General features: G+C 37.9%; 1 protein-coding gene across 4 annotated transcripts in view; it reads right to left on the reverse strand.

Moving 5' to 3' along the window:
- Window positions 1-590: 590 nt before the first annotated feature.
- MPPED2 (metallophosphoesterase domain containing 2) overlaps window positions 591-27,437 on the reverse strand; it is a 159,650-nt gene continuing 132,803 nt past the window's right edge. For 3 of the 4 annotated variants that reach the window (XM_083350109.1, XM_083350110.1, XM_083350112.1), the window contains 4 exons: window positions 22,604-22,719; window positions 7,771-7,908; window positions 6,511-6,624; window positions 591-2,205 (listed from right to left, as the gene is read on the reverse strand). In XM_083350109.1, the coding sequence (XP_083206235.1) occupies window positions 2,087-2,205; window positions 6,511-6,624; window positions 7,771-7,908; window positions 22,604-22,719 (487 nt within the window). In that variant the 3' untranslated portion in view covers window positions 591-2,086. The remainder of the gene's footprint in view (window positions 2,206-6,510; window positions 6,625-7,770; window positions 7,909-22,603; window positions 22,720-27,437) is intronic. The other variant, XM_083350111.1, reaches the window with a different exon arrangement.

A 27,437-nucleotide genomic window follows, 5' to 3' on the forward strand; every position in this document is an offset into this window, starting at 1 on the left:
TTTATTGTTGTAAGCCGCCCTGAGTCCTTTGGGAGATAGGGCGGCATATAAGTCCCAAAAATAAATAAATAAATAAATTATGGGACATGTAGAAAGTGGATCTGTTACTGGACTTATGGGGACCAATCAATGCCCTTGATGGAGGAAAGGATTAATCAATCTTCTCTAAGAATGCAGAATTTGGGACTACCGTATTTACTGACTGGAGGAAATTTATCCTCTATGCTCGCATGTATTGATTTCAGCTGAAACCAATCTCCATGAATTTCCTCCCCTATAGGAGACCAACAGGCCATCAGCTGTCTGTTTCTCTTTGTGTGCTTGAGATGTAGTCTTGAGTTCTATGCATCTCTCATTTATGCTCTAATTTCTAATAGGAGGAGGAGGAGGAGGAGGAGGAGGAGGAGGAGGAGGAGGAGAAAAAGAAAGCTTTTTCCTTTTCAACAATGCATATGATTCACTGAATACTGCCTCCAAGTGCCCTGAGGAGTACTGAGCTGGGTATAGCATTATTTTGTAGAGATATGCTGAATGCATCCATTAGAGCAAGTATTTAATTTTTCCAAACCATGAAAACATAAACAGTTAAATATTTAAAAATCTTGCAATTTTATTTGCATATAAAGGCCGCTAGATATATAATATCGCAATAAATTTAAAGAAACACCTGCTTTCCTAAATTCCATGAAGATAACATAAAACAGAAGAAAGCTCAATAGCATTTACAGTGATAGAACAGAAGTAACTATCTGCAACAATATTTTGTGCTAGCAAGATTGCATTTACACACAGTGCAAAATAAGAAAAAAAAAGAAATGGAAAGACAATTCAATAATATTTTAAATATAAAGGACAACAAAGCCTTATTTTAGTTAGGCTTGATTGTATTCATTTGATTCTATACATGCCCGAAACTGCACAAAGATTTTAAACTCAAGCTCTTGGAGGCCTTGAGCGACTGGAAAACATGTATCACATCCTTCATAATTTAGATGTGCTATACAGCATAATTTTGGAGATGCTGCGCTGGCCATATTATATGCCTTGCTTTGTTATAATGCACAAAAAATATATATAAAAATCCATATTTAAAAGGAGTCCGCATTTACATGTTTTTACTCCATGGAACACCTGCTCATTGCAGTTTTCATTCCCATATTTTTAAAACTAAAATAATTTAAGAAACTCACCCAAATTGTGACAATTTAGATAATCATATACAGGATGTTGCTATCTAACTGATCATTAAAGCAGGCAGACAAACTAAACTAGAAAGCTATTTTCCCTTACTACTGCAATACCATTAATAAGCAGAATTTCATAGAACGCGTATGTATCAATCAAAAAAACTGATCCCTGATCCAGCAATCAGCTGTGGACACAGGAGCTCTGATGGGTAAAGATTCTTCCAGATCAAGAATTCTTTTCAAGAAAGAGAGATGATTCACGGAAATGGAGAATCCACATCCAGTTTAATAACTCCATGACCACAGCCTAGCACAGATGTAAACATATCTAGAACCATCAATTCCAGAAGTTTTCAACATACTTTATTCAATACTAAATTGTGACCTGCATTGCACAGGGACATATCCCAACCTCTGATTCATGGAACATATACATGCTAATAAAAATGAGGAAAGAATGGTATTTTATCATTGGAGATTCCCCCCCCCCAAAGAAAACAATAAAAGCTGTGCAAATTTGGATCTGGGTGTTTTTTTTTAAACAATGCCTTTTATAATCTTATTTAATAATATTAAAATAAGGTGTCTCACTCATTAAAAGAAAGCTTGGCTGTCCTTTTGAGAACATTAACAATTTACAATGGCAAGTTAATTAAGAGAACATAAAACTTCATTTTACAAATTCACAATGTTTTATCAATTTTCAAATGGATGCTGCATTTCCAAAAGATAGAGAGAGAGAAAAGAAAAAGCACAACCCCTATCTTTTTTTCCCTTCTGTAACAACAATTTACAAAAAAGCCCTACATTATTTGTAAAGAAACATGTTAAAGAGAATGAATGTTTTGTAATTAGAAAAATGGCAGTTTATAGACCTTCCCCAGTGGAGTAGTGGTCTTTCATGATCCTTGTGGGGTTGGCAGGTCAAATATAATTGGTGGGTTGGTTGGCTGAAAGCTGACTGTACACGTTGAGGCATTAATGTATGTTGTGTAACCATCTGTCATAATGCCATAACCTGTAGAGAAAATGTGTTACATTTACTGTGATGTAAACAAACACTGACCTAGTATAAAGCCCGCTCAATGACAAAAGGAGCGGGAAAATGTTCTAAACACACTTTGGAAACTGCATTCAATTAAAGCTTTAAACATATTTCCAGGAAGCTAAAATCACCCACATAATTCCTTTCCCTTGGTTTTTAAGCAATAAAATTTTGCTTTAGTATGAATTAAAAAAAGTTAAGAAGATAAAGGTGTCTTCAGTTTACATTATAAGAATTGTTTCTAAAATTGACTGTAGGTTCATCATATGTAAAGTATAACTATGATGTAAGATAATGCTTAATTTAATTGGTGTTAACATCTCTTTCATTACATGGGCAATTTAACTACCTGATATATCATGAAGTCACTTCAGAGAACTTGTCAACAACAACAACTGTTTATTACAGCCTTAAGGCCAGACACAAGAGAACTTGTCAAAAACATTCCCACTGCCTCCCAAACTTTTTTAAATTCAAACTTCATCCAGATTATCCACAAGTCCATTAGACTCTTGTCTATGTACTTCATCGGCATTTGGCAGGGCATACTACTATTTAAAGCAGAGGTCCCCAAGATGTGGGCCGCAGCCCATTGCCAGTCCATGTCCTGTTTGTAACAGGGCTGTGTGTGTGTGCATGCCCGCATCTCCACTCATGTGACTGGCAGTGCTCGCAACCCTATTCATGCAAGCAGTGGACACTGGTGCTTGCGGCTCCACTTCACAAATGAAGCTATGTGCATGTGCGTGCCTGCTCCTCACACAAAACCATCCCCTCTTCCCGCCCTGCTTCCTGTGCCAGGCCCCCAAAGCATAAAGATTGGGGAAACATTGATTTAAAGTACAATGAACACAGAACATAAATATGTTCCCCTTTGTTCAGCACCCTGTTCCGTTGCAGGTGCCAAATATATGTGGTGTAAGATGCTATCAATAAACTGGTGGGAAAATGGCAGAAAAAGGAGAATCAAAGCAGAGCACTACTTTTCTAAGATCCTTGCAATGTAGAATGTGGTGCTGTGATGTTGTCTTTTGCTTTGTTGCTTATTACAAAGAGTAAAGGGAACCAGCGTATGGGCCGGTGTAATTTTCTACTTATTCTGAACTTTGTCAACAGGATAGGACAATGCTGGATGATGTCTAAACTCTTCCCAGCCTGCTCCTATTCACTCTTCAGTGTTGGATCTTTCTTTGGGCTCACAAAGGAAGCTTAAAAACTCTCATTAAATTCTCCGTGATCAAAACATCTTCAGAAGATAGAAAAATCTTAAAAGCTTCCAGAATTTATTTATTTATTTATTTATTTATTTATTTATTTATTTAAATTCCATTTATATCCCGCCCTTCTCCGAAGACTCAGGGCGGCTTACAAGCTTAGCAGTATGCCATCCTCGGCATTAGAAGAGTAACTTAGACATTATATGTGTATCTTGTGTGGGTGTCTTTGTGTGGCAAAAAAGTACACAAGAGCTTCTCTTCCAGTGCTGGTTGATACTATCAGGATATTGGATCTATAAAGAGGGAGACTTCTTTTCAATATGCTGTCTCAGGATTCTGTGCAACTTTCATGTTTTCTCTTTTATTTTTAAATCATATGACCAGAAATGCATGTTGTGTGGGAGGGCATGCAAATTTAAATAAATAAATAAATAAATAGGAAAGGGAAAAAGATCTTTGCAATTTTACTCATCAAAAGCCAAATTAGTGAGTTTAGTGGCACCAAATTCTTCTGTCCTTTCATGTGAAAATAACCTTATATAATTTACCCTTTGCAATTAATAATTAAGGTACTGAGGGTTAAATCTATACTTCTGAGAACAATTATTTCACAATTGCTGTACAAGCAATCTCTCTCAAAAAACATCCATTTGAGTTGATTTTAAAATAGATTCTCTCTGTGATCTATGATTTTGCTTTTTAATAAAATAGTGAAAAGCTGAAATCCTCAACAGTATGCAACTGCTTGTCCCAATTAATGTAAGGGATGCATGGGCATTTATAGGTTAACTATGAACTGAATTAAATGAAATATAATTTTGATTTTGATATATTGAATATATATGGATATATATGTGTGGTCTTAAAAATACAAAACCATACTTGTCCATTCCACGTTGTCAGCTGCGGACATGATTCTACTTTCACCTAGCAATGCCGCTTGGGGGGGGTGGTGGCGAAAGCCCTAATAAGCAGGCATATACATAGAATGAAGGCTACTGCTAAGCATATTTGATTTGTGCTTAGATTATAAGCCGCCCTGAGTCTTCGGTGAAGGGCGGGATATAAATGGGATTAAAAAAAAAATTCTCTACGGCTAAGATCCTAAAGTATAATAGGGCATTTGATGTTTAAGTTATAATAATAATAATAATAATAATAATAATAATAATAATAATAATAATAATAATAATAATAATAATAATAATAATATAGTAATAATTTAGTAATAATTATATTTGAATGGAAAGCTTCATTATGTTCAAGGAGATCTACTCATATAAGTAGAAACTGTTATAATCTCAATGCTCTTGAATACTCATTAAATCTCTTTTATAGTTGAAGTGTGCATTACCAGCCTAGTCATAAACTTAAATTGTATAATGCTGAGCTTCACAGTAGCTTTCCATAATGATCTCTCCATCAGTTAATTCTATTATTAGTGGAAGTTTGATTACTTTCAACATGGAAGACAACTACAAAAGCTGCAGGCAATTTCCATGCTTTAATAAAATATTTGTTTCTTCTGTCATTTATTTAACAGTAATACCTAAGTATTTATAGAAAACTGTACAGTTTGCTTTATTTTTTACATGGCTGCTGCTGTGGTTAAGGGTTAATTAGCATTTCTCGTTATGAAAACCTATTTGAAAGGCTTCATATAACACTGGTATAAAAACCTAGTTGCTTTAAAATAATGCAACTAGGGGTGGGGTGGGGGGAAGCAACAGTATTAACTGGACATCTGGTGTTTTATAAAGTTCTCCAAAGCTGTGTGCTTACAGACAGCTTAATTAGAGACCATAAGAAATTTCCAGAAAAAGGGAGATACAAAATATAAAGCATTTAAATATATAATTTTTTTAGCTCTGGGGTCACAACATTGTTCTCTCTCTGCTCTCTCTAAGGCAGCACTTGCAGTATTTGTCTCACTGGGATATAAACGCGACTAAAGTTCATTAAATATTTAAAACTCCTGCTTAGTTCATTTGAAGGAATTTCTCATTACACCATAACCATATTTGTGCTCTAGAAATGCCCCTGCTTTTAATTTAACATTAAAGCAGGGTATTTTGAAAAGCTTATCTAAAACACACACACACACACACAATTTAAAAACATCTGAAATTTAAACCAGATTATAACTCCACACACATACTTCACTTGTTATTTCTTGATCTGTTCTGTTATTTGGGTTATGTTTTTCACATCTTGAACCTTCTATAAAAAAACATATGCAGAATGAAACCACTTGCTGCAACATAAATTGTCTCTTTTATCTGAAAGGCTCTAAATGATTTAAAGATGTTAGTCATATTTGCAAATCGTACAAGATTCTTAGGGAAGCTTCAATGCCCAGAACAACATGGACAAAAGCCATATTGTATAGGTAGTCCTTGACTTACAACCACAATTGAGCCAAAATTTCTGTTGTTAAGTAAGAAATTGAGTTTTGCTCCATTTTACAACCTTTCTTGCCTCAGTTGTTAAGTGAGTCACTGCAGTTGATAAGTTAGTAACTCGGTTGTTAAGTGAATCTGGCTTTCCCACTGACTTTGCTTTGTCAGGAGTCGCAAAAGGTGATCACATGACTTTGGGACACAGAATGGTCATAAATACGAACCATTTGAATTTTGATCAGTGACTAAAGGGATACTGCAAGGGTCATAAGTATGAAAAAATGGTCATAAGTCACTTTTTTCAGTGCCATTGGAACTCTGAATGGTCACTAAACAAACTGTTGTTAAGTCGAGGACTACCTATACTTGTCTACTATAAGTAGGATTTATCAGGATGGTAAATAACTTGGTATAATCAAGTCTGTGCTTGCCTATTATTGACTCAAATGGCACCAGGCCACTTCCTGTGATGCACAATTCCTCTAAACTCCTGTTGTTTCATCTTCAGCTCTAATATTGGTTTAAATGCCGAATGTTCTACCTTATACCTGATAATTTTTTTTAAAAAAAAATAACTTCACTTATGGTATATTTCAAACCCTTTTGTGACAAAATATCAATATTTTCTTGTCAAAAGGCATCTTATTTCATGGATTGCTTACCTTCATGGATACCTCCAAAGACATGGAGTTTTGGTCTTACTCGCCGTTGTACTGTGTTTAGCAATTCCACACAGCCAACCCTCTGCAGCTCCTTCGGAACCCAGTCTCGAAATCCTAAAAACATGATAAAATTGATTGTCTTACTTTTCTGTATGTAGATAAAGTTTAATACAGACTTTCAGGAAGCAGTAACTGACAGAGGGTTTACTACATTATCTACAATTCTATCACTATTATAATATACAGTGGCTTTTAAGAAACTTTTCATTGGCACAAGGACTCTTGAAGTGTAGGGCATTATTCTTTTTGAATTCTACCTCTGCCTTCCCAAACAATATATTTCACTGCACAATTTGATTTAGCTAATTGCACAGATTTACCTACATAACACAAGGCTATTAAATATGTATTCTTAGCCTTTTCTTTAATGGTGTTTGCCAATTGATCAGATAGTGTAGTGATGGCTTACAGAGTTACACTGCCTAAGCACTTGATAATTCACCTATTACATATATCTAACGCACAAGCAACTCAGTGCAAAATTCATGTATGTATGAGATCATGTGAACTGGCCTATCTCTTGAAATCTGATGGGCCTTTAGAACAATGTGTATACACAGAACATTCCCTGATATGATTATCCTATCTTATGTAAAATTATGTAAAATTATATAAGTAAAGCTTATACTGGCCTTTCTTATTTTGGCATCTGCCATGCTTCATGGGCAACTGACCTCCCACCAAACTGAATGGTGGGTCCAACATGGCTAGAATGTTGTGCTGTGTAAAGGGGTTACACCATGTTAGCCCAAGCAAAGTGCCTCTTCTTAAAACACTAAGATAACATAGTTCAACAGAATTTTTCCAGCAATCCCAATGGAAGTGTTGCCCATGCTTGTATGTACAGACAACCTAAAAAAGCTTTCCAAACAACAGTGGCAAGTCTTCCAGAGGATGCAGGCATATCAGTTTTTCAAGAACAGTTGCTTGGCTTGAGCCATTGCATTTCAAAAAGTCTCGCTAAAGAATGCCAGATTGTGAGATGGCTACTTTCTTACTGTGGCCCTTTTAAGAATCTAGGAGGCGGCCCATTATGTGATTCTGTATTATGGAAATGTAGTGGATTCCCCAGCTGAAGAAAATAAAGTACTTTTGCATATGGTCACTCGCATACTGATAGAAACTACAGAATAGAGAATAATAACAATTATTTCCATATGGCAAAGTGGAAGGAAATGTAGGTTTTTTCAATATCATTACCTAGAAAATATGTAATTAGGGAAATCAAACAAATATAAATCCAGATGGTGTCCAAAGATATCAATACTGACATCCATACAAGAAGCTTTTTATTGAAGAAAAACAGCAGATAAAGAAAGATGATTGACATATGAGGATCTATTAATACAAGACAAGGGAAAATTGTCTAGGTCAGTGATGGATAACCTTTTAGAGACCAAGTGCCCAAACTGCAACCCAAAACCCACTTATGTATCATCATGTGCCGGGTGGGTGTGGCCCATTGGGTGGGCATGGCTGCGGTGTGAACAGCAGACTGGGTGGGACTAAAAAGTTCAATCAATCAATTCCAACTTTGTGAGATCTTTTTTTCCCCACGAGAAGTTGAAATTGATTGATGAACCTTTTTTTTTATTTTGCACACGGCGGCGGAACCTAAAGCGAAAAGGTTTTATAAAACCCACCTGAAGGCCTAGGACGATGGCCTTGCATGCCCACTGAGAGGGCTCTGTGTGCCACCTGTGGCACACGTGCCATAGGTTTGCCACCACGGGTCTAGGTGGAGCTGACAGAACAACTAGGAGAAGGCCATTTTCAATGGTTTTTTTAATAATCAGTTAAGGGTTTAACATGGACAAAAGGATAATTGGAATCAAGAAGAGGAAAACTGAATTTGAAGTAAAATAATATATAAATGATGATCATGTAATAGTTAAGACGTATACATTGTTATTGAAATTTGAGGATGAACAGCTAAAAGAACATATGATGAAATAGACTACAAGTGTTGATTATAAGAATTGTTTCTATTGTGTTTTGTCAATAATGAACTAGGGCAACTGATACAGTATATAGGGTTTCCTGCCTGAGCAGGGGGTTGGACTAGAAAAGCTCCAAGGTCCCTTCCAACTCTATTATTATTGTTGTTATTAGTTATTATTATGATAATGATTATGATGTCATCCCACCTTCTCTAGGATGAGCTATCTTCTACATGTTGGTTGTCTGTTCTGCATCTCTCCCTGTTGTTTCCTAAGATCATTCCCTCTACTATTATACCACTGATTTCAAAATATAGGCATTAATATTTAATTCCCTAAATTATAGTGTGGTTAAAGTATGTAAAAGATTGTCTTCTCCCACATATACCAATGCAGACTGAAATTTTCACAGGCCTTTTCTGAGTGCTCTTAACAAATGAGATGTAATGGATATCTGCTAAGGAGACCTTATGTTCAATAGTGATATGAGCTGTGGAGTATATGCTTTAATGCTTTTAAGTTGCAATTTTAAATTTGTTTTTAATATTCCTCTTATACTTTAATATTATATAGTTTAATTATCTTTCTATACTCTACTCAAGGGACTTTGATAAGAGAATGTTAGAAAATGTGGTAAACAAGAAGATGCAGTACATATCAGGCTTGGTAGGACTGCATAATACAATAGTCATTATAATTCTGTTGTATGTTTACACAGAGCTCTGTCATCAATTTGTGATCATCTTGTTTTCTACAGCTTTGTAGGTGATAATGCTAATATCATTCTGCACATTGTAGAGTGGATGCACTGCCTTTTAAACTTCTCCAAGAAGAATGCTGAGAAAACCTGCTTTTTTACTTTACATTAATTCTTCTTCATTATTTTCTCCAAGTTACATCGGTGCAAGGATGAGCACCCTTTTATATATATTCTTCTCAATCTGCATATTTTATACAGAGTTTGCAATGCAAAACCTTATTGTACCACCAATATTCATTGTCATATGGAAAGGGTGTTTGAGAAAGACGGAAATAAAAGAGACACAGCCACCTGATTTATAAAAAATATAGGTTACAGCTTTAATGGTTACAGCTGGGCCCACACAGAGCATAGATCTGTTTTATACACATCACTCTCTCCCCGCACAGGTCAGTTGCTTTAGAATTGCTCATATGCTACAAGAAAGGAAGGACTCTTCATGTTATGACAACATAAAGGTAAATCACTGGTTAGGAATTTCTGTCTTTAATAGGGAAAAACAAAAAAATAATCATTCAAAAGTTGTATGGAGCCAAGGTAGCTAAAGCTCATTTAGGTGTGTGCCCAGTAATTCCTATAAATGAATTAGCTATATGTGTACGGATGCATTTCTTTCTTGAAACCAAAGAAAGATACTGTGTTAGATATACAAGGATTCATTGGTAGAACTTTGGGTGACTTGCAATTGATTGCTTATTTAAATACAGCAATTAAAACTGAAAATTCTTGGTTTAACTTTCTTCTTCACTGTTTCTCATCTGATACGTATTGCAATTAATTATGCGCTTAAAGGCTGTACAAACATTTCCCTTTGAAATATTTAAAGTACAGAATTTTATATGTTCTGTTCTGAATGTGAAACAGGCTGTTTTAGGCATTATTAATTCTTTGCAGCCTTAGAAGCTGTATTTAAAACCACAGGACTTGCCTCAGAGACCCAAAACACAAGGCAGACAATCATACCACACACTAGAAGAACAACAAAGTAGAACCAACTCAAAGCAGAAGACAGAGCACCCTCCCAAAACCGAAAGAAGGACCAAACCATCACCAAACTCCCAGTAGTCAAAGGACGAACCAAAGTTATCATGGACTGAATACAATGTACAGATTATCATGGGCAGAACACAATACATACAAAAAGTCAAAGAATTACTGGAAGACAAAGAAACCTACATCCCAATAAATACCAACCCAATACAGAAACTGGATGACATGATCAAGAGAACCGTTAATGATCTAATCATGAAAAGCCAAATAACTAAAGAAGAATGGAGGTGGATGAAAATCGGTGAACCTGTCCTGCCATGCTTCTATGATTACCCCAAAATACACAAGACCAACATACCTCTTACTCCAATTATCATGGAGTATCATTACCATGGACTTCAACATATAACATAGTTAAGGAACTTACAAAGAAGCTTGGATATCTCACAGAAGGGAGTGAATATTTTATAAACTCCCCACTACAATGCTTTCAGAAAAATCAAAGATTTAAAAATAGAAATTGAAATTATGGTTCATTCAGAACTAATGAAATAATTCATGGCAGCAGTATTATGCAACACACCTGACATAGCCAAATACAAAATATCCAGAATCATGGACTTCATTAATCTTTGCCTCATTAGCTTCTTTCAGTTTGATGACAAATATATCAATATCCATGGGATCTACTCTCAGGACTCATAACAGAGACTAATGCAGCACCTAGAAACTATAGCACTCCCACTAATATAACCAAAAACCAGTATGTACAGTAGATGACACCATCATCATAATAAAAAAACAACTAAAGACAGATGAAACTATCAACATCTTCAAATAAATAAATGCACAAGAAAAAAAACACTACCCTTCCTAGCTATCATTATCAGCAGAAGGAATGACCGCAGCACAAACACAAGTCTATTGAAAAACAGTACACACTAAGAGCCCATTCTCCAACAAGTGCTGTATTGTGTAAGAACATTATTCAGCTGAGTACAAAGTTAAGTTGCAGCAACCAGAACACCAGAAAAAGGAAACAGACTGCCTGTACAGCAACTTTCAACAAAATGGATATCAACAAAACTTTTATCAGAAAGTACTTGACCTTCCCCTTCATGGATTACTGCCTTGTTGTGGCGAAGGGGCTTGCGTAATTCAATGAAGCTATGAGCTATGCCGTGCAGGGCCACCCAAGACGGACAGGTCATAGCTGAGAGTTCTGACAAAACGTGATCCACTGGAGAAGGAAATGGCAACCCACTCCAGTATCTTTGCCATGAAAACCCTATGGACAGTACCAAAAGGCAAAACGATATGATGCTGGAAGATGAGCCCCTCAGGTCGGAAGGCGTCCAATATGCTACTGGGGAAGAGCAGAGGGCTAGTACAAGTAGCGCCAGAAAGAATGAAGCGACTGGGCCAAAGCCGAAAGGACGCTCAGCTGTGGATGTGTCTGGTGGTGAAAGGAAAGTCCGATGCTGTAAAGATTTTTTCTCCATAGGAACCTGGAATGTAAGATCCATGAATCAAGGAAAGCTGGACGTGGTCAAACAAGAGATGTCAAGACTGAACATTGACATCTTAGGTATTAGCGAGCTAAAATGGACAGGAATGGGTGAATTTAATTCAGATGACCATCAGGTATACTACTGTGGGCAAGAATCCCTCAGAAGAAATGGAGTAGCCTTCATTGTCAATAAAAGAGTAGGAAAATCAATACTGGGATACAATCCTCAAAATGACAGAATGATCTCAGTTCGAATCCAAGGGAAACCATTCAATATCACAGTAGTCCAAGTCTATGCCCCAACCACCAGTGCTGAAGAGGATGAAATTGACCAGTTCTACAAAGCCCTACAGTACCTTATAGAACTAACACCCAAAAATGATGTCCTTATCATCATGGGGGATTGGAATGCTAAAGTAGGAAGCCAAAAGATAACTGGAATAACAGGCAAGTTTGGCCTTGGAGTACAAAATGAAGCAGGGCACAGGCTGATAGAATTTTGTCAAGAGAATACAATGGTCATAGCAAACACTCTTTTCCAACAACCCAAGAGACGGCTCTACACATGGACATCACCAGACGGTCAACACAGAAATCAGATTGACTATTTGCTCTGCAGCCAAAGATGGAGAAGCTCTATACAGTCGGTAAAAACAAGACCAGGAGCTGACTGTGGCTCAGACCATGAGCTTCTCCTTGCAAAGTTTAGGCTTAAACTGAAGAAAGTAGGGAAAAGCACTAGGCCACTCAGGTATGAATTAAATCATATCCCTGTTGAATATACAGTAGAGGTGACAAATAGATTTAAGGAATTAGATCTGATAGACAGAGTGCCTGAAGAACTATGGACAGAGGTTCGCGACATTGTACAACAGGTAGCAACCAAAACCATCCCAAAGAAAAAGAAATGCAAGAAAGCAAAATGGCTGTCTGAGGAAGCTTTGCAAATAGCTGAGGAAAGGAGGAAAGCGAAAGGCAAGGGAGAAAAACATAGATATGCCCAATTGAATGCAGAATTCCAGAGAATAGCTAGAAGAGATAAGAATGCCTTCTTAAATGAACAGTGCAAAGAAATAGAAGAAAACAATAGAATAGGGAGGACCAGAGATCTTTTCAAGAAAATTGGAGAGATGAAGGGAACATTCCATGCAAAAATGGGCATGATAAAGGACCAAAATGGCAGGGACCTAACAGAGGCAGAAGAGATTAAGAAGAGGTGGCAAAATTACACAGAAGAACTATACAAGAATGAGCTTAACGTCCCTGATAATCACAATGAGGTGGTCACTGACCTCGAGCCAGACATCCTAGAATGTGAAGTGAAGTGGGCCTTAGAAACGCTGAGCAACAACAAAGCTAGTGGAGGTGACAGTATTCCAGCTGAGCTATTCAAAATCTTAAAAGACAGTGCAGTAAAAGTGCTACACTCAATTTGCCAGCAAATTTGGAAAACTCAACAGTGGCCACAGGATTGGAAAAGATCAGTTTACATTCCAATTCCAAAGAAAGGCAGTGCCAAAGAATGTTCAAACTATCGCACCATTGCACTCATTTCTCATGCTAGTAAAGTCATGCTTAAAATCCTACAAGCTAGACTTCAGCAGTATGTGGATCGAGAACTACCAGAAGTACAGGCAGGATTTCGAAGAGGCAGAGGAACTAGAGATCAAATTGCCAACATACGCTGGATCATGGAGAAAGCTAGGGAGTTCCAGAAAAACATCTACTTCTGCTTCATTGACTATGCTAAAGCCTTTGATTGTGTGGATCATAACAAACTGTGGCAAGTTCTTAAAGAGATGGGAGTACCAGACCATCTTATTTGTCTCTTGAGAAACCTATATGCGGGTCAAGAAGCAACAGTGAGAACTGGACACGGAACCACTGATTGGTTCAAAATTGGGAAAGGAGTCCGGCAAGGCTGTATACTGTCGCCCTGCCTATTTAACTTATATGCAGAGCACATCATGAGAAAGGCAGGGCTAGATGAATCAAAAGTTGGAATTAAGATTGCTGGAAGAAATATCAACAACCTAAGATACGCAGATGATACCACTCTAATGGCAGAAAGTGAAGAAGAACTAAAGAGCCTCTTGTTGCGGGTGAAGAAGGAGAGTGCAAAAGTTGGGTTGAAACTTAACATTAAGAAAACCAAGATCATGGCATCTGGCCCTCTCAATTCCTGGCAAATAGATGGGGAAGAAATGGAGGTAGTGACAGATTTTGTTTTCCTGGGCTCCAAGATCACTGCAGATGGGGACTGTAGCCAAGAAATTAAAAGACGCTTACTCCTGGGAAGGAAAGCCATGGCAAATCTAGACAGCACACTAAAAAGCAGAGACATCACCCTGTCAACAAAAGTGCGTATACTCAAGGCTATGGTCTTCCCAGTTGCAATGTATGGCAGTGAAAGTTGGACCATAAGAAAGGCTGAGCGCCAAAGAATTGAGGCCTTTGAACTGTGGTGCTGGAGAAGACTCCTGCGAGTCCCTTGGACTGCAAGGCGATCAAACCGGTTAGTCCTAGAGGAGATCAATCCTGACTGCTCTTTAGAAGGCCAGATCTTGAAGCTAAAACTCAAATACTTTGGCCACCTAATGAGAAAGAAGGACTCACTGGAGAAGAGCCTAATGCTGGGAAAGATCGAGGGCAATAGAAGAAGGGGACGACAGAGAATGAGGTGGCTGGATGGAGTCACTGAAGCAGTAGGCGTGAGCTTAAATGGACTCCAGAAGATGGTGGAAGACAGGAAGGCCTGGAGGAACGTTGTCCATAGGGTCGCGATGAGTCGGACACGACTTCGCAGCTAACAACAACAACAACAACTTGACCTTACTACAAAACAACCAACACAAGCTATGAAAAGGATAACTCTTTTTTTTTTTTATTGAAAAGTTTTAAAAAATACAATTTTCCTTCAAGAAACCCCCCTTCCCCCTCCCTCCTCCCCTCCCCACCCCCCCCCATCTCCCCCCCTCCCCCTCTCCCTCCTCCCTCCCCTGCCTCCCCCCCTCTACTTCCCCTCCTCCCCCCCTCCCCCCCTCCGACTTCCCAGAGCAAAATACAAGGTATATATCTAAAAAGCAATCATAAACAATCATATACTAACCATTATAAACTCTAAAATCCATCACTCTCTAGCTTATATAGAGTAAACCAATCCTTAACAATACTAAATATATATAAAAAACTAAAATAAAAGAAAACTAGCATCATTCCCATCTATGTTCTTCCACCTTTCCCTATTACCTAAACATATTCTCATTTACACATCACAAACACCTATCCCTATTAACCTCTCTAGCCAAAATAGACTATAATAGATAGTTCTTACACAAATTAACCCGCATTAACCCACAAAACTTTCTTCCTCTTCCTCTGTAATAAATTGTCCATTAATTCCAAATTAAAGATTCTGTTACCATACATATCATCCCAAAACTTTTAAAAACACAACTACCACTTGTCTATAAGTATATTGTGGAAGTTCCATAGATTTCTGCTGGTCTTATTTTTTTGTCTTTTTTGAGCGTTTTAAGGCAGCACGCGTCACCCTCTGTTCTCTAATATCATCCAAAAGAGTTGCAGCTTGAACTCCTCCTGTACCCTTCTCGTCTATCTGTCCATCTTCATCCTCTTGATGTTCTCCTTCTCCAGATCCCTCTGCAGCTTCCAGAAGTGTTGATGGGGTTACATTTAAAACATTGTTGTAAAAGTCATGCGCTTGTTTCACATTACCCAAACAGTACCTTTTGCCATCATACATGAAGCTCAACCCAGCTGGGATCTCCCATCTGAACCTTATATCTCTTTGCTTGAGCTCTTGCACAAGAAAAATAAAATCCTTCCTTCTCTTTAAAATCTTTGGAGGAATTTCTTTTAGAACCAAAACTTCTTGACCAGCAATCACAACTTTGGTATCATAGGCAGCTTGTATAACTTCATCTCTAACTTCCCTTTTTACAAAATAAACCACCACATCTCTAGGCAACTTTCTCTGTTTAGCAATCCACGAATTCACACGAAACACTTTGTCCATACCTTGTTTTATTTCAGATGCTGGATGATTCAATACCCCCTCAAAAGCCTCAGAAACCAGCTGCTTTAAATCTTCCTTAATATTCTCTTTTAGGCCTCTAATTCTCACAGCAAACTGCATCTGGTAAAATTGGGCCAGACTCTGTTCACAATCCATTTTGTCTTTTAAATCTTCAATTTCCAAAACTTTTGCTTCTAATATAGCATTCTTTTGAGTCAAGTCTTGCACTTGGTCATCCAGCACCTCCACACATTTAGCAACTTTATGCACTGAGGACAAAATGTCTGCTTTCATCTCTCTAAGTTTCTGTTCCATCCTTTCTTCCATTCTCTGCTCCAATTTCTCCAATTTCTCCTCCATCTGTGCAAATTTAGCACCCATTGACTCCAGAATTAACTGGGTATGTTTTTCAAGATCCTTCGAAGTCAATACATCAGGAGAATGCAACGCCTGCAGTAATGATTGTTGTTGCACCGGAGAATTTCCAGCACTCCGAAAAGTTCTAGGGGGAGGTTTAGCCGCCATCTTTTACTTACAATTGTGACGCACTTTCACTTTAAGTTTTAAGCAAAGTCCATCAAGCTTGAGAGTAAAATAAAATAATCTTCTTCATCTCTTCATCTTTCCCTCTTGTACTGCTCTGCCTGCTCTTTTCCTTTCATAGTCTCTCCTTCAAGCAGGGATGGTCGCAGACGCCTGGCTCTGCTCCATAAAATCCGGAGCAGAGACGCTAGTCAGCTGGGAGCAGCCCAGGCTACGGGGGAGTTCAATCCTTCAGCCGCCCAAGCTCCAAGCTCAGGCGGCCCCGGAGAACTCAACCCCCACCTGGGGGCTCACCCCCTCCTCTTCTCCCGAGGAGGGGGCTTCAAATTCGCCCGAACAGCTGATCGGCGCTGTTTCGGGCGAAAAATCACACAGCTGAGCTGCGGGCAGCCCGGGAAGGCTGTCTCCGGCGCCGCGGAGCCACCGGAAGTCCGAAAAGGATAACTCTTATCATACATGAAAAACATCTCAGAAACAATAAACAGATTAGTACAATCACATGGCATTACCAAAGTATGCAAATCAACCAAAACAATTTAAGTAAGCAAAAAGATTCAGTAGCCCAGGAAAGAAGAAAAACAGGGATCTTAGCACAGAGAAATTAGCCTTCAATAGACACAGAGAAATAAACCACATTTATGTACCATTCAACAGAGACAATAAAAAAACTAAGAAGGAAATAAAAGGACCAGAACACATATTCTTCGGCAACTACCACCTAGATAAGCAGGGATTAATACCAGGCAAACAATCAAGCAGAAAATTACCCTAATTAAAGAACTACAGAGAAAACCACACCCCTACCAACATTGATAGGGAAGGCTATGGTATATAAATAGAGAACAAACCCCTTACTTACTCACAATGATGATAATATCTAGTTGGATAAGAAACAACTTCAAGGAAACAACCAAGCTCAGAGCACTAAGGACTCCATAGTTCAACCCTGAGCTCAGATGTTCTCTTACTTGATAGAAGGAAAAGCAGAAGTTATAATTCTTTTTGTTATTTCATTTTTCTCTATTATTTTTCTTATTCTTTTAATTTTGTATACTTCTATTGTACTGAAAATATTTGTTAAAAAAGACAATAACTATCATTTCCAGAAGGACAAACTCTACCAAAACTTTTTTAGTAGAAAAACTATAAGTAAAACTGTAATACAGGAAAATTATTAAAAGGCCTCTAAGGAAAGTAGTAATGATTGACTACTATTAAAAGAAAGCCATTAAGGTCTATAGGTAATGCAAAAATATATATCAATGAATCTGACATCAATTATAGCAAAGGTTTGAGGTCTAATATTCTGCATTTATAAAGGTTAAAGGGATAAGAAAGATCTAAGAGAGGGAAGACTTTATGTCTGATTGACTTGTGAGGCTGGTGTGTTGTGCAATTAGCTCACATGGTGTAATAAGATGGTGGGCTTGTTGTCACTGTGAGTTGGGGGGGCACGAAGGGAGGCTCAGCCAATCTCAATGTATACATGTTGTACTTTGAGAATAAAGGTTCATTCATTCAAGAGCTAAATCAAATATGAATGGTGGCTGCACATTCCTCCTTAATATTATTTAATCAACTTCAGAGGTGTTTTACCTGGATCAAATTTGGTTAATTCTATATTACAACACAGTGAAACATACAGTTGGTTTCTATGTTTATGTCTTACGTAAATAATCTAACCCATGTGTACATTTTTACAAAAATTTACATTATTGGCATAATGCTTACAGACACAAATTACGATCCAGTTTGCTAAGAACTGCACAACTAGTATAGTTTGCTTGTTTATTACATTTACAGTCATGGCCGAAATTGTTGGCACCCCAGAAATTTTTCCAGAAAACCAAGTATTTCTCACAGGAAAGTATTGCAGGAACACATGTTTTGCTATACACAGGTTTATTCCCTTTGTGTGTATTGGAACACAACAAAAAAAGGGAGGAAAAAAAGCAAATTGGACATAATGTCAAACAAAACTCCAAAAATGGGCTGGACAAAATTATTGGCACCCTTAACTTAATATTTGGTTGTACACCCTTTGGAAAAAATAACTGAATTCAGTCGCTTCCTATAACCATCAATAAGCTCCTTACACCTCTCACCTGGAATTTTGGACCACTCTTCCTTTGCAAACTGTTCCAGGTCTCTCTTATTGGAAGGGCGCCTTTTCCCAACAGCAATTTTAAGATCTCTCTTCAATGGGATTCAGATCTGGATGCATTGCTGGCCACTTCAGAACTCTCCAGCGCTTTCTTGCCATCCATTTCTGGGTGCTTTTTGACGTATGTTTGGGGTCATTGTCCTGCTGGAAGACCCAAGATCTCGGACGCAAACCCAGCTTTCTGACACTGGGCTCTACAGTGCGACCCAAAATCCTTTGGTAATCCTCAGATTTCATGATGCCTTGCACACATTCAAGGCACCCAGTGCCAGAGGCAGCAAAACAACCCCAAAACTTTATTGAACCTCCACCATATTTCACTGTAGGTACTGTGTTCTTTTCTTTGTAGGCCTCATTTCGTTTTCGGTAAACAGTAGAATGATGTGCTTTACCAAAAAGCTCTATCTTGGTCTCATCTGTCCACAAGACGTTTTCCCAGAAGGATTTTGGCTTACTCAAGTACATTTTGGCAAACTGTAATCTTGGTTTTTTATGTCTCTGTGTCAGCAGTGGGGTCCTCTTGGGGCTCCTGCCATAGCGTTTCATTTCATTTAAATGTCGACGGATAGTTCACGCTGACACTGATGCTCCCTGAGCCTGCAGGACAGCTTGCATTCCTTTGGAACTTGTTTGGAGCTGCTTATCCACCATCCGGACTATCCTGCGTTGCAACCTTTCATCAATTTTTCTCTTCCGTCTACGACCAGGGAGATTAGGTACAGTGCAATGGGTTGCAAACTTCTTGATAATGTTGCGCACTGTGGACAAAGGCAAATCTAGATCTCTGGAGATGGACTTGTAACCTTGAGATTGTTGATATTTGTCCACAATTTTGGTTCTCAAGTCCTCAGACAGTTCTCTTCTCCTCTTTCTGTTGTCCATGCTTAGTGTGGCACACACAGACACACAATGCAAAGACTAAGTGAACTTCTCTCCTTTTTATCTGCTTTCAGGTGTGATTTTTATATTGCCCACACCTGTTACTTGCCCCAGGTGAGTTTAAAGGAGCATCACATGCTTGAAACAATCTTATTTATCCACAATTTTGAAAGGGTGCCAATAATTTTGTCCAGCCCATTTTTGGAATTTTGTTTAACATTATATCCAATTTGCTTTTTTCCCTCTTTTTTTGTTGTGTTCCAATACACACAAAGGAAATAAACCTGTGTATAGCAAAACATGTGTTCCTGCAATACTTTTCTGTGAGAAATACTTGATTTTCTGGAAAAATTTCTGGGGTGCCAACAATTTCGGCCATGACTGTATATGTTGGGTTTTCTTCTGGAGCTCAAGATACTGTATATAGTACTCCCTCATCACATTTTTCCATACAACTACTCTGTGAGAAAGAGGGACTATCTGAAATTTCCATTTTAATTTTTTTTTATTTACTGTAGTAATTATATCCACATTGGAGTGGAAGTACCCTGATGACATGCAAGTAATGATGATGTTATCCATTCAATCATGTCTGACTCTTGGTGATTCTATGGTCCAGATGTCTCCACAACTTCCGATCTTGCACTGCTTCTTTGAGTTTTTCTATGCTCTGGCTGGTGTCAACTTTGATGATGTCCAGCCATCGTGTCCTTTGTCAGCCGGTTTCCCATTTATTGCAACTCTTTCAAAGATGATTGCTTTCTCCAGTGAATTCCCCTGCATGATATGGCCAAAATAAGTGAGACACAGTTTCATGATTTTGCCTTCTAGTGACATGTCTGGTGTTATGCGCTCCAGGCACCTATGCTGCCCAAGAAATACACAGAAGCCTTCTCCAGCACCACAGCTCAAACAAGTTGATTTTCTTTGTGTCTGGCTTTTTAAAGGTGCAACTTTCACAGCCATAGGTAGCTATGGGACACAACAGAGTAGACTAATTTATATTTTGTTGCCAGGCTCATATCCTTGCTTTTTTCCATATTTGATTCATGTTCATCATTGCTGTGTGACCCAATGCAATCCAATGTTTTATTTCTGGGGTCCATTTACTGCCTTGAGCTATCTGCGATCCTAGGAAACTTTTCCATTCATTCTATCTCTTCACCGTCAATTTCTATTTTGATGTTTCCATTTCTTGCAGTAGTCATGAGCTTGGTCTTTTTCAAAGAGACCAAAATGCTCACTTTCTTCTTTGATTTTCTTTATCAGATGTTCCAGGCCTTCTTTGGTTTCTGAGAGAAGAGTTGTTTTGTCAGTGTATTTACCCTGATTTTTGATTCTGAAGATATAGCTTCCTCATGATCATTTCAGCATACAGGTTGAATAAGAAGGATGAGAGAAATCTTTATCTTAAACCCGTGGTGGCGACCCTATGCACGTATGCCACAGGTGGCACGCAGAGCCCTCTCTGTGGGCACATGCCCCATCGCCCGTCCTAGGCCTTCAGCTGGGTGTAATAAAACCTTTTTGCTTTAGGCCTCCGCTGCCGTGTGCAAAAAAAAGAAGGTTCAATCAATCAATCAATTTTAACTTCTCATGGGGAAAAAAAGATCTCGCAAAGTTGGAATTGATTGACTGAACTTTTTAGTCCCACCCAGTCTGCCATTACATCGCAGCCACACCCACCCAATGGGCCACACCCACCTGGCACCTGACGATACATAAGTGGGTTTTGGGTTGCAGTCTGGGCACTCCGTCTCTAAAAGGTTCGCCATCCCTGTCTTAAACCAATTGGTGTCTCCATACAGCATTCGCACAGTGGCTTCTTGATTTGTGTACAATGATTGCACCAACTTGACCAGATGTGCTCATTCACCAAGGTCTTGTAGGGTTCTCCATAGCTTCTCATGATCAACAGAAGTGAATGATCTTTTGATATCTACGAAATTTATCCATGATCTAGTCCAGATCTACAATATGGATGTGGGTACCATCTGGTAATTGCCTTCCAATAGTAGGTGTAAACATTGTTATATTATTTTAAGCAGCATCTTGCTGATGTGAGGGATGAGCGCAATTGTGCAATAATTGGAGGAATTTTCAGAGTCATCCTTTTTCAACATTGGAATTAACGCTGGCAATGGAAAGTCAACAAACCAAACTGGGAGGGTGAACAGTGACTGTCAATCAGTGGGTTTGGTGATGGCTTGGAAGAGGAGGAAAAGCAGCACAGTTAATGGAATAATTTTTGGGACAGAGAGTGGGGGCAAAGGGAAGGAATGTCAGCTGATGATACATTTGCCATTCATACATTGCAGCTTCTGCCTAAAAGCTATTTTTCTCTCATTTTGATGTTTTGAATGGTCACAGAAGTAAAGCTGACAGTGTGGCTTCTTCCAACCCGACAGGGTTGTTCTTCTCCATTCCAATTGGACAATTGCCTTGAAATTTTTTCTATGACTGAACTCAGACTTTTGATGCTGGCTTTTAAATGTTTGAACACAATGAGGGAGGATGCCAAAGCAAAGCAGTTTCCATACTGCTATAATGTATAAACAGTGCCAAAGGAAGGGTTCAGCAATGCAATCTCTGGCATGCCTGGACTACATGGATTTTATTGTGCTCCCTTTTATCACTATCATCTTTTCACAGATCCTATTTGGAGCAAGAATTCAAAACCTCATTGAAAAGTGAGGATTTTTCTAAAAGTTATTTTCTATATCACTGCAAAAGCCTTGGTGGCACTGTGGTTAGAATGCAGTATTGGAGATTAACTCCATCCACTGACAAGGATTTGATCCTGACTGGCTCAGGATCTGGTTGACTCAGCCTTCCATCCTTCCAAGGTTGTTAAAATGAGGACCCGGATTGTTGGGGGCAATATGCTGATTCTGTAAACCACTTAGAGAGGGCTTGTAAAGCACTATGGAGTGGTATGTAAGTAAGTGCTATTGCTATTTAAAACGGAGTTTTAATTTCCTTCCAGAATGTTACTGCAAATCAGCAAAAGGAGAATTGATGCATGAATCAGGTTTTACTTAGAGAATCCAGCTGAGGATACCACTGCATACAGTAGCATTGAAAAGTCATCTATTCTCTCCCATTTGTCCTTGCATCAATCAATCTATATCAATCTATCTGAATGCCCTTAATGTCTGTGCTAAAGCACACACACTGAGAGTGATCTTAGTTTAATTGTGATACTCACCAAGAGGAGGCCCATGGGTCATTAGTATATCTATGCCTTCCGGAATAAGGTTCCACTTGTCCAACAAAGATTGACCTCTGGGTAGATTAAAACCCCATCCATTAAACCATGGTGTCCTATGAAGGAAAGAAAATAAATTTGTGCCACTATGGAAGTATTTATTTCTGTTTTACAATTATACAACAAGGCACATTTTCTCTAGCTAGCCTTCTTTCAGAACGAAAATAAAAGAGTAGAAGAAAACTTCTAATACTGAAGTACTTCTTAAACCTTAATCACATTAATCCAGCATGACTGCCAGTTTCTAAGGAAGGAAAAGATGGATGTCAAACAGTCTTTTTATCACATAGGTTTTTCTTTAAAAAGCTATAACATAACACATTATTTCTAATTAATTATTATTAATGTTTTTCGTAAGGCAACAATACAAGTTATTCTTACAGTAATTGAAAGTATATCTTAAATTTATATTTGGCATTTGAGTTTTGATTTGGTATTGTAATTTGTAGGCAATAGATATTTGACAAATAAATGCAGAATCTCCATTGCCCTAGGTTAATCTCTTGCTATAAATGTTTCTGCATGATTTAATTGCCATTTCTTATCCCAGGGCAATGGATCAAATAATTTAAACTCTTGATATCACCAATCTGCTTTAAATCTAACCTTCCAATATAACAAATTGATCTGCCATGGCACTATTACTGTATATTTTATAGTTCTATCAAGTCGCTTGAATGAGCTGAAAAAAACCAGGTAACTCCCAGTGTCCTATAATAATAATAATAATAATAATAATAATAATAATAATAATAATAATAATAATAATAATAATAATAATAATAATAATAAACCTTTATTGTCAAAGTACAACATGTGTACATTGAGATTAGCTGAGCCTCCCCCCATGCTCTCTCCCCCCAACACACAGTGACAGCAAACCCTCCATCCCACCACACTATGTGAACCAACTACACCACACACCGGCCTCCCAAGTCAATTCTGCATAAGATTATGTCCCATTTAAAAGCCTAACAGCACACGGATAAAAGCTATTTTTCAGCCTGTTGGTACGGCTGCCTATATTCCTATATCTCCTACCGGATGGTAGGAGAGTAAAGAGATACCGTCCAGGGTGTGAGTCATCCCTGAGAATCTTCCTCACTCTTCCAAGGCAACGAGCCCTGGCGATGTCATCCAGTGGTGTCAGGGAACAGCCCACAATGTCTTGTGCTGTGCTCACTACCCTCTGTAATACTTTCCTATCCGCGGCTGTCAGACCAGCATACCAAACCACAATACCATACGAGAGGACGCTCTCTATAGTAGACCGGTAAAAGGGGGTCATTAGCTGTTGTTCTTTTACCACCCGTGCTAATTGCGAATAAAGATGGTCATTTCTATGATTATATGATTGGTATGGTATGGATGGTAAAGAAGAGAGATTATCTCTTCCATCAATGCATTTAACAGAAAGAATTCCTTGAAACAGCTTGGTCAAAATGGAAATAAAACAGAGAAATTCAGATAACTAAACTCGTTTGCAGATTAATATATTTTGTAAGTATATTTGCAAGTGTACTAGAAGCTCCATTTTCCACTTCCTTGAATTTCTTTATTTTTACATTGACACAGGACCTGCAATTTACATATAGATTTGACACTATAGATGAAAATTTCTTCAACTGAATTGGCACAAATTAAGTAGTTGGACTGCTCGATTCACTTTAATAACTTTAAAAGTTCCAACTGCAGACTGTTAGTTCATCTTTTCATTTGTCAAATCCCTTTGTATCAACATAAATACAAAACAAGAACAGTAGCATTTGTTGCCTCTAATCAAGATATTTTATTTTTACAACAAACATTACTAGAGTTTTAGTAAAAACCCGCAGTATCAAAGCTAATTTATTCGGTCTCAGCATTGTGTATAGGCATCCTGAATGGTGTTTTGGAAAAAGGCAATGGTGATCCTTATGATTGCCAAAAAACCTACATGGACATATCAACTGGAAGAAGACTTTGATTTTTATAGCAGCTATTAAAAATTTACTTTATTGCCCAACTCATGAACAGTTTCTTATCTCTATCTCTGATCTGATAACAACACTGCAAAACCTCTTAATATGGTAAGATGTGCTAAATACTATGGTCAAATCATTTTGTGCATGTTCTGATGTCAAACCACAGCTGAAGACAATGTTAAATGCAGAAAATAGTTATCTGTAGAGAAAGCTAGGAAAATCACCACCAGATGGATTTGTAACTGGCTGACAAATCATACACAATGAGTAGTTCTTAATGGTACTACATGTGCAGGGAAGTAAGCAGTGAGGTACCAAAAGGTTCTGTCTTAGGCCCAGTACTCTTCAATATCTTCATAAATGACTTAGATGAGGAAAAAGAAGGGGAACTCATCAAATTTGCAGATGACACTAAAGTAGTAGGAATAGCCAACACCCTAGAAATCCAGTTCTGGATCCAAAACGACCTTGACAGACTTGAACAACGGGCCCTATCTAACAAAATGAAATTTAATGTGGAGAAAAGTAATGTTTTACACTTAGGCAGGAAAAACCATAGGTACAAATACAGATTAGGCGAAACCCGACTCAAAAACAGTAACAGTGAGAGAGACTTTGGAATCCTAGTGGACGATCAATTAAATATGAGCCAGCAGTATGCCGCAGGAGCCAAAAAAAGCCAATACAATTCTTGGTTGTATAAAGAGAGGCATACAATCAAAATCACATGAAATATTAGTACCGCTTTATAAATCCTTAGTAAGACCACACCAGGAATACTGCATCCAGTTTTGGTCACCACATTACAAAAAAGATGTTGAAACTTTGGAAAAAAGAAGAGCAGCTAAAATGATTAAAGGCCTGGAGACTAAAACGTATGAAGAACGGTTGCAGGAATTGGGTATAGCTAATGTAGAGAAAGGAAGGACTAGGGGTGACATGTTAACAGTATTCCAGTATTTGAGGGGCTGCCACAAAGAAGAGGGGGCCAACTTAATTTCCAAAGCATCAGAAAGCAAGACAAGAAACAATGGATGGAAACTAATCAAGGAGAGAAGCAACCTGGAATTAAGGAGAAACTTCCTAACAATGGGAACAGTTAACCAGTGGAACAGCTTGCCTTCAGAAGTTGTAAGTCCTTCTTCATCATTGGAGGTTTTTAAGAAGAAACTGGACAGTCACTTGTGTGAAATTGTATAGGGTCTCCTGTTTGAGCAAGGGGTTGGGACTAGAAGACCTCCAGCTCTATTCTAATTGATTGATAAGAGACCATGTGGGCCAGTTGCATACACAATGATGGGATACTGGAAATAGTCAACTGGAAGGGGGAGATTGAATGAACCAGGAAGTTTACGTCTGCAAATGATAATGTACAGCTCATGAGAAGAAGATGCAGGATGGGTAACATGCATCAGTTTTATCTTGTTCTGCAAAATTACTCCAGGATTCAACTAAACAATCTTAACTTTTGTTTCTGCCAAACTGCAGCCTAATCTGAAATGGCTTGGAAAAATCACCCAAATGAATGATAATTTGTTTTAGATTTTTTTTTAAAAAAATCTATTTTCTGTTTGTGCCTCCCTGCTGAGTGTACATAATAAGGCATCTTCTGCAAAAGTCTCATGAACAATTACAAAATACTGTAAATGAAAACAACCCGAAGTACCCAGAGATTAAAATAAGGCCATTTGCGGGTGCTCTTAATGATTATGTATTGTTACTAATTAAAGACATATACTGTTCTCATGTATTGCAAAGAAAAAGAAGCTTGTTAGAAAGTCAGCATGGTATTTTCTCCCAGAACAAAGGCAGTAAAACTGAGATTCTGGAACAGATTTAGATTTCAGTGAGAACAAAAGAACAGGTCATCCTATTCTTCATGCTGGTACACAATTATTACATAGTATTGTACAAATACATTAACAGCTGTTTGCCTCGAAACAATTTTAAATTCATAAAGAATTATTGTTTATTGCTCATGAAGTTTTATTGGAATTACTTGCATTACTTGTTTTACATTTGAAATGGATTTTTGATTTAATATTGCTAAGCTTGTGTTTATGATCTATGCAAAAATGGGAGAAAATGTTTTGTGTTAAAAGAGTAAGGGGCACTATCTCAGTCTCTGCAAAATGACAGTAAGAAACTCTGAATAAAAAGATTTTGGAAAACTGTAATCTCTTGTTTGTGAGGAAAATTCATATAATTTACAGTAAGAATGTAACTGGGGAACTAGTCCAGAGAAGATTCTTGGTCCCATTTATAATAAGAGCTGATTGTCCCAGTGTATGACAACCAATAATGAAATTTCTTGTTTACAGACAAAACAAGGGTTGAAGACATAATGCACTAACACAATGATGGTGAATCTATGATGTGTGTCAAAAATGACATGCCATAACATTTTGGGTGACACATCAGAATTCACCAACACTTGATAAATACAATTCTTGAAAGCACACCCCATTGTAACACAATGGTTGCAGCAGAGACCGCACCAAAATGGGGTGTGAACTTGTGTGGTCTCCGGACCCACCAGAAGTTGTGTAAAGAGGATCATGTTCTTGTGCAGCTTCCAGATTCTCCAAAAATGAGTTTTACTCAAATTTGATTTTAATAATTATCTGATATTTATTTTTTATTTTTTTATTAAAGAGTTTTACAAAAACAAAATTTTACAATATAACCCCAAATCCCTCCCACCCCAAACCCACCCACTTCCCCCCCCACTTCCCAGAGCTAAGTACAGGATTATAGTTACAATAATCATATTCTAAATAAAAATTATGCATAATATACAATTAATCAAA

The sequence above is a fragment of the Vipera ursinii genome (genome assembly GCF_947247035.1).
Source record: "Vipera ursinii genome assembly, chromosome: 1".
NCBI lineage: Eukaryota > Metazoa > Chordata > Lepidosauria > Squamata > Viperidae > Vipera > Vipera ursinii.